At 27.3% G+C, this 14733-nt stretch overlaps 1 protein-coding gene across 1 annotated transcript; it reads left to right on the top strand.

Annotated features, from left to right (window-relative positions):
• The first annotated feature begins 5829 nt into the window (after positions 1–5829).
• Positions 5830–13723, top strand: LOC129984391 (mitochondrial import inner membrane translocase subunit Tim29-like). Its single transcript, XM_056094270.1, has 3 exons — positions 5830–6014; positions 9185–9286; positions 13064–13723. The coding sequence occupies exons 1-3, from the start codon at positions 5906–5908 to the stop codon at positions 13447–13449; spliced, it is 597 nt and encodes a 198-aa protein (XP_055950245.1). The 5' UTR covers positions 5830–5905; the 3' UTR covers positions 13450–13723.
• The last annotated feature ends 1010 nt before the right edge of the window (positions 13724–14733 follow it).

The following is a 14733-nucleotide window of genomic DNA, read 5'->3' as shown; positions in this document are numbered from 1 at the left end:
AGTGCTCGTTTTTTAATTATTGCAGACACACAATGAGAGATAGATAGATAGGCAGACAATGTTTCCTCTAGAATATGTTTCATGCAGATACAAACTCTGACATAGATCTAAAACCTCAATGTAAAAGATTATATGCAATATTTCAATGTGTAACTTGTCGCTTTTCTTTATTATTATATTCAAATACTTACGGACAGACAAACAGACAATTTTCCGATTGACGAATTCTATCCAACATTTTATGTAATTGTACAATTTTAGTGTAAAAATCAAATTTCATCTATTGAACCAATGTTTTATGAACTTCTGGGCATAGATAGTTAGATAAACATACAGACAAAATTCGAAAATTTTATTTTTCGGATTCGAGTTGATAATCTAAATCGAATATTTTGACGATTAAAACATTTTCTCTTTGCTCACTCCATATTTGAGAAGGTTAAGATATTCCATTCTTTTTTTGGTAATTCTGAAGATATTTGAAGTATCAATGAATTAATATTCTCTATTTCTCCAATATTTATTATTTATGATTTATTACACTTGTAATGAAAACCAATACCTAAATTATATTGCAATTAAATAACTAAAATATGTTGACTTTTTACCTTTTCAAAATCAATGATGTTCAAGTCATATCATTGACTCTCTGACCCTCCCGAAGGCACGCGGATAAAATATACTGAATGACCGAACCGTCCCAACAGCAACACTGGAGGGAACTGTGTTTGAGTCCTAAGGGCCATCACCGGCCATGGTACAACCCTTCCCTAAGGAAGTACGTCCCGTCATCAACGGGAGGAGGCAGACCTCCACTTTTTCGTGTACTCTCCAGAGTGGCAGGTACCAACCACCATGCCGAAAGCTTCTCATCTTCATTTCGAGAAGCCCCCCCCCCCCGAAGGGAATGATGTTCTTATAAAATAATCTTTAACGTTCACTAAAATGTCTGATTAAATTATTTAGAAGAAAATTTGCTGTAAAAAGATTTTGGAAAACCAATTGGTGCAACCATTTAGTTTTTAAAATGCTTTACAGTAAATATTTATATTTTAATGTATTATTAAGATAAAGAAAATGAATCATTAAAATAAAATATCAAATAAAATGAATCATTTAGAAATTAAAGCCTGCAGCAGCTTTCTCTCAAACATTCATTTGGAATGTATTACAATAATCCACTTTCAATAAATTATACACTTTAAATTTATAGGGGAATAATAAGGGGAATGGATGGATAGAGTCCATCCATTCCCCTTCTAAAACAATAACAAAGATAATAATCTTTGAAGTAATCTTTCTAGGAATAGTCCTTGCCGACTTATTTAAATTTTGTCTGATAAACATATCAAATAGATTATCTTACTAGAATTGATATTATTTTCTCGTATACAAAATATAGAAATATGGTAATCTCAGAAAATTCGAACTCGGAAATTTTGATAAATCTCATGTTTTAGACTTCCCCGAGTTCAAAAAATACATTTTTATCATTATGTCTGTCCGTACGTGATAAAGATAACTCAAACCCGATTTTCAAACGCGGATGAAATTTGGAAGATTGTCTTTATACCAAATTTGTAGATTTCTATTCTAAATCCGTTCAGAGAAAATCTATCTGTCCGGTTGTTCGAATATAATTTAACGCAATTAAAATGAGAAGAGTGTAGTGAAAGCTTATAAGCCAGTTAACAGCTACGCGACACGAGCAATTGCTTTTGTATTGTGGTCATGTTACTGGGCTGTGAACCACAAGGTCCCAGGTTCTATCTTCACTCGTACCAATCCGCTACAAGAGCTAGAAGGTTAAAAGTCGGTATACAAATTTAACATTTATATTAAATCTTGAACAAAATTCAACCATTGATAGACCGTCTGTAGATTTGAAAGTTCAGACACATATAAATATAACTCAAAAACACGATGATTTAAATATATCAGATTTTGTAAGTAATTTTCATACGATTTTCTACATCAAATTTTGGTTTCAATAAGTTGGAATAACGCGTCTAAAACACAAATTTTATTTTTGGATATCATAAACCACATACCTGAAATTAAAAGTCGAAAAATTATTTAGTCCAACAAAGGAAAAGTTTATATCAGGAACTATCAAGATCAGATCCGTGTGAGAGTTTCAAAACATGGTTTCAGTTCAAGAAAATCCCGACTAAACGCTATCTATTCAAAATTGGCGATGGCTGACAAAATTGGACAGACGAATTCCAATGAATGATTATATATAAATAATTGAATATCTATATTCTTTTAAACTGGGTTTCAATTTTTAGAAATATCAAAAATTACTGACTTCTCAATTAGACAGTAAATGCGCAATAATGCATAATATAGAAGGAAAATTGTATAAAGAAGTGTAGAATATACATATATAGTAGCTAATTCATAGAAAATGTAGCATAAATTTTGAGCATAATACAATTTTTTTTTTTCAGTACAGAGATAACAGATGAATTATGTGAGATTAATGCCTTTTGGAGAAGCGTAATAATAAACAATTCTTGCAATAGTCTTGAGATATATTAAACAAATAATATTGATAATAATCTGAAATTCTTAATAATCTCCTAATTTCATATGAATATACGTGCATTTTAAAAATTTCAAAGCCTTCAATCAGAGTTGATATCCAATCTCATCTGAATGAACCACCATCAGATTACAGAAATTACTTTCTTTAATTTGGTAGTAATTGGTGGTTTGCTTCGAATAAGTTGGAGATCTTAGATAGAGTAAATTTCTGAAATAAACAATAACACTTGAAGACAAATATAAACAAAATGAGAATATGGGTGTATAAAAAAGGATTGCCGAACGTATTTCTTTGGATATATGCTGCTGAAGAGAAAATGTAGCAAACTGGGTTTCATAATACTGTTGTCAAACCATTCTCATTTTAAACATCACAATCCCATTTAATCAATTGTATTTTAAGTTGATTAAATTCTTACATAGATTTAATATTAATAATATAATATTTTTTAAATATAATATAATATTTTTTAAATATAATATAATATTTTATTATATATATCAATAATATAATATTAATAATATTTTTCTTTATCCAGTTTGTGATCACTTACTTATAAGTTATTATATAAATAAAACAGCATATAATGAAATTCCAAAGAGATTATTATTTCATTGATTTATATTATGAATTAATTAATAAAATACCTATTAACTCTTTTATTGATGTAAGCACTGGATATTATCGTCGTTATCGGTTACCATGTCGATATGAGAGATGATGACGGCTTTCAGTGATTCTTTTTTTTTTTTTTTTCTGTATGACAAATCTATCACAAAACATATCATATTGTGAGTTTATAAAAAAGTTCAAAGAATGGTACTCCTGCGGGTTTTAGCTTTTAATCTTTTACTTTCTCGTATATGAAGAATGGAGAGAAGTATAGCAATCGTCAAAAGATTTGAAATCGAAATTTTGACGAATCTCCATGTTTATACCTCCCTAAGTTCGAAAAACACACTTTTAGAAAATGTCGTCTGTCTGTGACAAAGATAACTAAAACGATGCATTTGAACTAGATGGTTGAAATTTGGTATACGGTCTTTATAGCATTTATACGTACGTACATTTCTATCAAATTTTGAGCAAAATCCACTCAGCAGAAGTCCGGCAGCCCGGCTCTTCGAATATAAATTAACAAGATAATTACAAAACAAAGAGAACACGATAAATAAAATACGGTGCACCAATTTAACATCTATAGTGTTAATATCTGTGTCGTGGCTGGTTCGTGAGTGCTTTCAATAAATAGGCAAATAGAAAACTTAACAAATTTATTTCAGATTCGTTCGAGTTACTCTGCTCAGTAACTCCTTCTCCTCGAAGAGCCAACACTCAAATGACATCACTCTTTTAATTACACTCGTGCTAGTGGTCTAGCGCCATCTATGAACGTTTATTTCCTAACGCTTCAAAATCCAATCACTACAATCTGTAAGATTTTCAGTCAAATCTAACTACGGATTGGTTGTCTGTCGGTCTGTTCCTTCAAAATAGTGTAAAAGTAATAACCCAGAAACGCAATGACTTAAATACATCCAATTTGGTATGCGATTTTGTGACTACAAGCGCAGTTTTGTGTCAAATTTTGGTCAGTCGGGAAAAAAGTATCTAAAACATGAATTCAGTTTTTGGATACTATTAATGCATGTCGGGGATTAATCGTCAAACAACTCGCGAGGAATAACAAGACAGATTCAGTATAAATACGAAATTCAAGTCAAAAGTTAATATTTCGTAACTGTTCTACCCCAATGACATGCAAGGCATTCTCTGGCATGACAAGTCTATTAGAGAGTATGAGAGAAAGTTTTGGGGAGACCAATACAGCTGGTTTCTTTCTACAACATTGAAGGTATTTAAGTGAACTACGTCATGTACAAGCTTCATATTTAAATGCATGGGTTTTCATACAATTTCATTTATTCCAGACATTTTCACTCTCAATTCTGGCAGCGAGTCCTTGCTAGCTGTGAGTAGGTGTACAGCACACTTTCGCGCGCGCACGTGTGTGTGTGTGTGTGTCTGTCTGTGTGTGTGTGTCTGTGTGTGTGTGTGTGTGTGTGTGTGTGTGTGTGTGTGTGTGTGTGTGTGTGTGTGTGTGTGTGTGTGTGTGTGTGTGTGTGTGTGTGTGTGTGTGTGTGTGCCTCTATAGAGAAATATAAATAGCACACATTTAGTACACCTAAACAGTGCTTTCTAGTACCCAGACGAAACACTTTCGAGTCACTCATCCACAATTTAAACCAAAAAAATATGGTGCATTCAACAAAATTTTCATTAACAATTTACAGGCTGATGTTCCCGATTGCAAACGTTAAATTTGAAATTTTATTAAAAAATAAAATTTCTTTCATACAGATTTGAAAAAATAATTATTTATTATTAAAAGACAGCTTGACTTTTTGAGACAGAAATCATATTTTAAGCATAAAATTGACAATTTAAAGAAAATCATAAAAACTGTAATTTTTTTTTTTTTTTTTTTTTTTTTTACATTTTAAGCGTGCGCATCATTAAAATTTATATAAAATTAAAAATTGATCCGAATTTTCAGGAAATCAGTAGACATAGTTAAAATGAACTTCGTTGCAAATAGAATATATAAAATGTAAGTTATAAATAAGAATACTTTTATTAATAATAAGAAAGTTTGTCTTACAACCATTATTATTAATACAAAATAATCAGATTTGACCAATGTTTTAATATCAGAAATAAAAAAATCATATATATATAAAACAAATCCCGATTTAAAGAAACAATAGCGCTATTTCGGAACGGATCTCGCAATTTTGAACCACGATCAGATGACAAGGACGATACTTGTTCTGGCACTTCCCTTTCCAAACTTCCACAAAGAGGAATTAAAAATAAGATTTTATCTGAATTTGGCTTTAAAAGATTATTATTTGAATCTGCAAACAAAGCTGAAACTTTGATTATCTGCATTTTCTTTTGTGGAGCAGTGGAAAAAAGAAATGACATGGTTCGCAGGATGTTACATATTTATATGTATATAACAATCATTCCTTTTGCTTAATACTTTTACTGAGATAAATCCATCATAATTTTAATTTTGATTCTTATGTAGTTCAATTCTCTCAAATAAATTCTTCTCTTTATTATTAAGTTTTTGCTAGCTGGTATAATCATTAATCACTATTCTAATATGGCAGTTGATTTATTTAATAGAAGTTACAGTTGCTATAAAACTGCAAAATCTCAAAAGAATTGACTCACCAACGACTTGAAATGAAATGAAAAGATAATTTGTTTAGATTTGTTTGTACTGCCGCATGGGATAGCGGTAAATGTTATGCGTTTTGAGTACCGAGGACAAAATAATTACAAATGCTAGTCAGACGAATTCTTACCTTTCCACAGACGCTTATAAAGCGTGTGGTTATGATAAAGCAAAAAATTAATCAGGCAGAAGAAGGCACTAGATTACATAGATGGCGTAAGACTTAATAATAATTTTTTTATTATTTTAATCATTAGCTATTACCATCTCTAAAACGAGCAAACCTTTTCATGAAATTGCGTATATTCTTTGAAAAATATGTCGCGACCTTTTTTTTATTTTAATCATGGGAAAAGTTAATTAGTGGAAATGTTAAATATTGAATTATGTAAATGTTAATTATTGGATTATTGAAATGTTAATTATTAGAATACTTCAATTCAGGTCATGATATTTACACCCCAATTTTTTATAAATATTAATTTCATACTTTACCTTCTTTTAATTAAATATTTTTATCTCCTAGAAAGAAATATTTCTGTAATAAGCTTTCTCTTTGTAATATGAAGTAAAGTTGTCATTTTATAATTTGAAATGAGCTATTCAATCTAAATTGAATTTTTTAAATGTTGAAATATTTTTCTATTTCTTGTGTATAAGAAATTTTTGGTTGGAATGTAATCAAATGATCTACTGCTACTAAACGTGTGTGTGTGTTTTTTATCTTTGTTAAAATATGTGTTTTGCTTGTATATGTTTCTTTTTTCTTCTTATTTCTTGAAGTTCCAATAAAAATATATTTTTTTCTTCTTTCTTTTTGGTCAGTCCATGGGACATAAGCAGAAGCTTATCATTAGAACTGAAGTGTTATTTGTTCCAAAAGAGTTCATTGGGTCTTCATATAAGTTTAATCCATTATTATCAAGCTTCCTGTGATTGGTTTGAAGGTTTGGGGACGAGTTTAATAATGCACACATCATTGTCAGCATATGACTATAATTTAAAATCGTGAGACCTTTTCCAAACAAGATCTTATATAGTTTTGAAATGGGACATAGCTCGCTGCTCAATTAAATTAGAATTATGTCAATCGAATAAATTTCTTTCAACTTTTTTCTCAGCTTATTAATAAAAATTTATATTTTGTATAAATTTATATTGTGTATAAAAGCTGCTGTTAAAAATGAGCCAGTAGTTACTCTAAAATTTTTTAATTAGGTAACTATAAAAATTCTATATATATTAGAATGCAATTTCTGTATGGAGAACATGTATGTACATTTGATTGCTGTTTCTTTTTAAAATGGCATTGTGCACCAATATTTATGCTTGATGGTGCTATTTATTTAAAAATGCAGAGAACTAATATTTGTTAAAGGATCGTAGTAAAAAATTTTTAATGCAACTATTGTTTCCTCCTCCAATTTCTCAAAAAATTACTGTTTTATTAAACTTTTTTTTTTCCATTTATTTACTTTCCTTGAAACATTAAAAATTTTAAGTATGCTTAAGAAGTTATTTTCTTGTTTGGATATGTATTAGTCTTGCCATCTCTAAAGAGTTCAGCAATCAATGTAATATAATTTTTTTAACCTGTGTTTGCTTTTTTATATATTTTGGTGCCCTGAAATTGGATAAATACTTTAATCATAAAAAATATTCCTGAAAATAAAAGTCTTGATTTTCATATATCATAACTTTTGTTTATTTTACATTTTTTATATATTATTAATTTAGGGTGTTACATCAGCTCTGTACACTAAGAAACCTTCCTACTTAAAAATAATTCTAAAATTGTATCTTTAATCAATTTCTTTATAGAAAAGAAGAACAATGCTGAGCATAAAAAAAATTTATATACACATGACTTTATATTACTATTGTATTATTTTTAAATGACTGAGATAAATATTGAGTAGAGTAAATGATTATTCGTGTTCAAGCAGTTTAGTATTTATCATTATAAAATTAGTATAAACATTTATACTGTACATATCATTTGAATGATTAAATATCTTAATTCCGTCACGTTTTATGCTAGCTGAAAGGAGAACAGAACGAATTCAAAAGGGCTAAAATTGCTGCTGAAAACATTCCTCCTGTCCTAGAAAAATTATATATGTGATAAATACTTTTTTCTGTCCTTTTTTTAAATTTAATTATTAAGGCTTTCACTAAGCCTCTTGAAAATAGCAGATTGCCAATTTCTTATCATTGCACTTATACCTTCTCATATTCCCCCTTTCATAAAAAAATAGATCCAATTTGTTGCCTTCTTTCTACAATTTAATGCTTGCTGATGCACTTAACTTAGCTTACAACATTCCTGAATAGTTGTGGGTTGGAATTTATTTAAAATTGTGAGTCCCCCATTTTTAATACCTTATGAACACTGGATAAAAGATATATAATGCTGGAATCAATGATTGCAATCCTTTTCAGTGATGTGTATGCTACTCTATCACACATATATATGTATTATCAGTGAATTAAATAAATAAAGGCATTCTAGGTAATCTTTTTCTTTTTTTTTTTTCACTTGTGATACTTTTATTTTGGTAAAATAGTTATATATTCCTTGTAAAACAACAAAAAAGGAGGAAAAAAACTAAGATGGGAAAAAATTTATTATTTTTAGAAAGAAATTCATATTGCTCATCATAGACAAATTACTTAATTTAATAGTCATGAGTAGAAATATGAAAAACTGAAAACAATGGCGTAGTATAAAAAAGGAAGTTTTTGTTGTCAGTATTCAATTATTACTATTTTAATCCACAGGAAACTATTTATTTTTTATTATAAGAAGTTATTTATTATTATTATTTGTCACTTAATAACAGTTTAGGACTGAATGTTATTTTTTCAATAATTGGTTAATGTGAAACCAAATTAATAGAACTTCTCATAGAATTCTAGTTTGTGTTTCTGAACTTATAGTATATTCAGTTTTTATCTAGCTTTTTTTCTTTTTTTTTTTTCATTTATGGATAAAATTATCCATTTGTTAATTTATTTTATTTTCTTCTCTAACGGTATATGTTATAGTGCTTTTATATGTTGAGAGATTCTTTTATAAATTTGGAAGATTAGGATATTTATAGAAAGAATATAGTATGTATTAGTATTATAATTATAAGCATTCAATACATATATTATTTTTCCTTTAATGAGTCTACTTTGCTTTTTGCTAAATCTTAAGAAGGAGCAGTTACTCTTTATTAGCAAGTTTACTTTTACTAAAAGCTTAGCTTTTGATTTGTGTATACTTTTCTATTGCTCTGTGGTTTCTTTAAAAAAAAATTGTTGAAATTTTAAATAATTGCATTAATAATTATAAATTTGTATATTTGCATGCATATTACTTAAATATCTTTTATATGCAGGAGAATTTTGGCTGGCATTGATTGCAGATTATAAATCTGTTGGAATGGATGTTATTCAGGGATCCAAAGAAAGACCTAAAAAAGCTGTTTTAATTACATCAGGTAATTTCCAGGTTTTTATTTTTATAAGTCTTCTTATATAATAATATCTATAATTAGTAAATTTTCAATCAAGTGGAATTAATCACTTTTTTCTTTAAGAGTTCAATTTTTGTTGTATTAAATATGTCATTTTCTCATATTAATTATTCCATAGATATTTTAACACTTTTAACTGCAAACAGTAGTTTATTTTAATAACTCCTGCTAAAAACGATGTAATCATAATTAGTAATTTGCTATATTCATCTCCACTTATTTACTATTTTATAATTTGCTTACTCTCCCTATCTTATAACCAAGGTCACCTGATACTGTAAGAATATAGAATATTACAGACATTACATTACTTCTAAATTAGTAATATGTGTTTCTACATATCCTAATCGCAACTAAAAAAAAGGTGTAATAAAATTAAGCTAATTTAGTATATAGTTCCAATATTGAAGATAATGATTTTTTTACTTAAAATTGAATTTTGTCTAAACATGTCCTTTACTTTTAAATAGTTTTTGTTCATATTCAGAACTATTTAAATTGACATAATATTAAACTTTTCCTTACAAGTTGTCCTTGGTTGTAACTAATAAAATATGAAATTAATAAATAATGAGAGAACATGACGCAATTTTACTCACTACTAGTACTAAATGAGTATTTCTATTTTATTCTTAGCTATGAAATTATTCAATCATCATAAGTGTATTTTAAATTGATTTGAACATTTGTCATTCTTTGAAATTGCATTGCCAACATCATAAGCAACTAGTTTCAGGAGAAATTATTACTTTTCCAGTCCCACTCCATTGTTTTTTTATTATGGTGTGCAAAAGTTATTAAAAATAAAACATATCAATTTTAAAAAAAAAGAAATAAATTTTTAAAAACATATCTGGAATGTTTAGAAGTTTGAAAAAATTATTAAATCCACCTCTGCTTATTTTAGTACAATTTAAATTTTTAAAAAGGTATTTTCTATTCAATTTAAGAAAATGCTTTCATCAGATTTTAGAGCTAACAGTTTAAAAACTGAAAAAATCTGACTAGATAGGTTTTTAATTTTTTTAGGTTTCTCAGCATCAGACAAAATATAGAAAAGAATTTAAAAGTGTTTGTATTTGAAAGAAAATGCAGTTAAAGCAATTTTTAATCTTCCTGTTTATCTCATGATACATGCTAAGTCTTCCTTTTGATAGACAAAATTTTGTTCCATGAAAATTCTATGCTGTTGCATGAAAATGTTTAGTGTTGTCATCTTAGCATCAAATAACAATTCTTATCATTTTATTGTCAAAATCTATCTTTTCCAAAGTTTATAGTTAAATAATTCTTTAAAGGTTGACTTTTTTCTTCTTCCTTTTTTCTGTATGTTGTTGAATGTTTGATTATTTACAACTTAGTGTAAAAAAAAAAAAATTAATGCTGAAATATTTGTTATTTTTGTTATAAAGAATTAATATTTTTTTCAAATTTCTTCTGTATTTTGGGCAATAATTTAAACATTTTATTATTTAATATCATAGAAAAAATGCCAATTAGACATTTTGTATTTTATTTCTATTTTTATTATAATTTTAGATTTTTTTTTTTTTTTTTTTTTTTTTTGAAGAAATAAAATAGAAATTTTATTTCTTCAAAAAAGGTTGTTTTGTTTTAATATGATTATGGGATGAAATCTAAGTAATACTTAGGTTGATTATCCCTGCTGATGATTATTGTTTCTTCATTCCTCCTACAAAATACTTTTCTTCTCATCTATTTCATTGCCTGAAATATGTTATAAATATTTTTATGAAAGTTAAAAGTTCAGTTTTGTAGAGAGATATATTTGTTATTGTATGGTCTTTAAGAGATAAGACATATTTCTTGTAATTCAGTTTGCATAACTTATTAACATAAATGATGAATATTTGTCATGAAATTTCATTCAATTTCTTTTGGTTCTTAAGTTTTCTTATTATAGTGCAAAGATTAATGTGTCTATAATTAAAATTATTTTGTTTCTGAAATTTTACTAGTGAAATATATCTATATCTTATTTGGTTGGTTGTAAATGAATAATATTTTATTATCCTTAATCTACACAAGGATTTGAAGCCCGGTGTCGTAATGGTAACGCTTCGTGCTCCCCATGTACAGGTCCGAGGTTCGATCCTCAGACTGGGCAAAGTTGACTCAGCCTTTCATCCCTTCAGTGGGTCAATAAACTGAGGACCAAACATGCTTGGAAACTAAACACTGGAGGTTCCGTTTTAGATTGACCACTTAACCAGGCCCTCAGTCAAAAAAGCAGATATGGGCACTGTAGACCTCGGTCCACATGGGCTGTCGTGCCACTTGGTTATATATGAGGATTTACTATTGCAAGATGTATTTAACCAGTAAAGCTGAAATAAAAAAACTTTTCCTCTTTTTAAAAATTTTGATTACGTTCAATTTTAATTGTATCATTTGATTTCAAGTTTTATTGTACAATTGATGTATTCAAAGTGCTATATATTGTTTGTTATTCAAATTACTTGCTTAATTTTTTTAAATGTCACTAAATATTATAAAATCTTTATTTAGAATTACTATTATTTTATTTATTAAATTATATATTTATTTATTTTATTGCTTATTTGTAAATTTGCTAAAATCATTGAATGCTAAAAATGTCTTTACTGCCATTACTCTCTATATCTTTAGAGACATTTTTAATTTTAAAGTTTTCTTTTGTTTAGTACACTTTCAACTCCCATTTTTATTTATTTAAATCTTTGGATAAATCAAATTTTGATTCTGGTCTAAATTAGTCGAATCCACTGCAATAGAATTTTTAATAATTGCATGATTAGCAAATGGTTGAATTAATGTATTAATTATTTAGTATTGTATAACCTGCATTTTCATAATATTTACTATTGTATTTGCACCACATATATACAGGGTGTCTCAAAAACCTTGACCGCAGCTTTTATTCCTGAAATATTGATAGTAGACATATACTGTAAATTACAAAGTTGCGTAAAAAAAGCTGCAAATTGCTCTGAAATCAATTAAAGTATTCAGTGGATTAAACTTCCACAAATTAAAACATTACTGAATAAGAAAGAAGCTTTACTCTTAGACTTATAATTAAGATTTACTTTTCAAAATGGTTGTAAATCTCTTGATAAATTTGACAGTACAATGAACTTGATATTCACAATAAAATACAATCTATCCAAAAATTAAGTTTTTTTTTAATTGGTTAATTGGGCTTGAATTACTGGGAAGACTTATTTTTAATATTTTATACCTGTAGAAACTATTGCATAATTATTAAATAAAAAGTGATTCTGATAATTAAAATTTTTAAAAATTTAATGATTTCAGTTATAATTTTAGTGTAAGATTTAAATAAATAAGAAGTATACAACTCTTTGACTAGAAACAACTGTACAATCAAACTTCAGAATGTGCAATACAGTTTTATTCAAAGGGGTTTTTACTTGAGAAATTATTATTTCTCTTTTTATAGAATATATTTTGCTGCCCTTGAATGAATTAAATTTCTTAGAAATTATTCATTTGATTACTGAGGACAAGTGGCATAGATATTTTTGAATGAATAAACAATTCAGAAAAAAGGGAGAAGCATAATAACTTTTTGCATCAAATTAACAAAATAGATTTTATTTAACATTACATTAATATAATATATAGTACCTCAAATTCAAATTAGCCAAATTTCAGCATTATCCATCTGTGAGTATCAGTTTTATTCTGATAAATATATTAACATTTTTTTTTTTACAGGTTTAGGCATTATGTTTGGAGCATTGATTACAAACCCAGATGAACAATCCTTTTATGATCAACATATTAAAAATAGTTCAACACTTGTTATGGTTACTGATCCTATACGTAACCCTGCAGCTGAAGAACATATTACTTACCTGACTCGGTGCGAAAATCAAGGCTTGCTGAGACACACAAATTTATTATTCTTTTCATTGATGTGGGTTGCAGATTATGATAAAAATTGTGACATTTATGCACAACAATGTAAATACCTTAGGCCAAAATTCCTAACTTTTTATCAAAGGATAGTTGATGTAGGTTTATTTGGAAGGTGGTTGAATTTGAAATTCAAGATGAAAGATTTTGATATAAATCCAAATGAATGGAATGAAAAATCGTAATTTATATAGACTGTAGATTTTTAAATTTTAAAAGAAGGATATCTTCGAACAGGCATTCGAAGAACTTGCAAGAACAGGCATTCAAAAATTCAGTAGACTTCTCTGTGCATACTATCAGAAATCAATTATATTGTTTTTTTGTTAATATATAATTATACATGATTTGAGAGTGCTATTTTGTTTGTTTGTCAGAAAAATAATTTGCTGATTTTTTTTTTTTTTTCAATATTGTTATTAAAAATATTTTAATTAAAATACCTTTTCCTTTTTATTCAAAATATTTCATCATTTCAGAATCTAAATGCCCATTTGCAATTAAACTTTATTATTGAATTAGTAATATGTTATAATGTATTATTAATTATTATTTAGTTAATAATTGCATAATTTATTATAAACAATTTTGTACAATGCATGTTGAAACACTTTTGAAGATAATATTATTTTTGTACTAACAGAATTACTGATATCTTTTGAGGAATGAAAAATTTATTTTAAGCTATGTGTCTGTTCTGAAAATGACAATTAATATATTTTACAAAAAAATATTTTTTAATATTTCTTATATTGTCTCTAGTGACTCATTGATCTGCTTGGATTGTTCCTAAAACATTCTGCATTCTGACTATGCATCCATAAGAAAAATTAATAAATTTTGTGAGACTTAACTGAAAACTGCACATAGGTAATAAATATAATGTATTGTTGATTTGTAAAAAGTCTCACTGTATGCTATCAAACAGATGTCAAAAATGTTGCTCGGTAACCAAGTTGTTTTGTTATCAATTTATTCTAGATTTTTTTAAAACATTTGTTTTATTCAATCTGGAGAACCAAAAAAATTAATGTGGTGTTACTTATACTGCGACAATAATACATATACTATATCAAAAAGTATCAAGAATGCTTCATTTAAAATATATTTGCAATAGATAAGGTCTTCAAACTTTTATCAAGCATTTTTACAACTTCTATAAATATCTAATATGAATTTTTTTCATTTTTTCAAGATATTCATTTTAAAAAATTTGTCCTTAATTTGATATAAATTTTACCTTTGTAGATTTTCCAAAAAGGCTTAATGTAATTAAGTGAAGCATATTCGTTAAAATTTGTCTGCGCCACACAATACTTGCAACAAAATGCTTGAATATTGTGAAAAGTCTTTAGACAACTACTTATCAAAACAAGAGTATCTGAGTGGAATAAAATGTTTAAAGAAAATAGAGAATCTGTTAGAAATGTATCATACTGTGGAAGACCATCCATTTTGTAAAATTTTCA

Source organism: Argiope bruennichi, chromosome 9, assembly GCF_947563725.1.
Source record: "Argiope bruennichi chromosome 9, qqArgBrue1.1, whole genome shotgun sequence".
NCBI lineage: Eukaryota > Metazoa > Arthropoda > Arachnida > Araneae > Araneidae > Argiope > Argiope bruennichi.
Note: the sequence above shows the minus strand (reverse complement) of the source record. Positions and strands in the feature narration are given on the sequence as shown.

What these genes read in the sequence shown, in the direction of transcription:
- LOC129984391 (XM_056094270.1), top strand. Translation starts at nt 5,906, where the DNA reads ATGCTAGTCAGACGAATTCTTACCTTTCCACAGACGCTTATAAAGCGT. An exon ending in CACTAGATTACATAGATGGC is followed by an intron (nt 6,015 to 9,184) that starts GTAAGACTTAAT and finishes TTTTATATGCAG; the next exon opens with GAGAATTTTGGCTGGCATTG. An exon ending in AGCTGTTTTAATTACATCAG is followed by an intron (nt 9,287 to 13,063) that starts GTAATTTCCAGG and finishes TTTTTTTTACAG; the next exon opens with GTTTAGGCATTATGTTTGGA.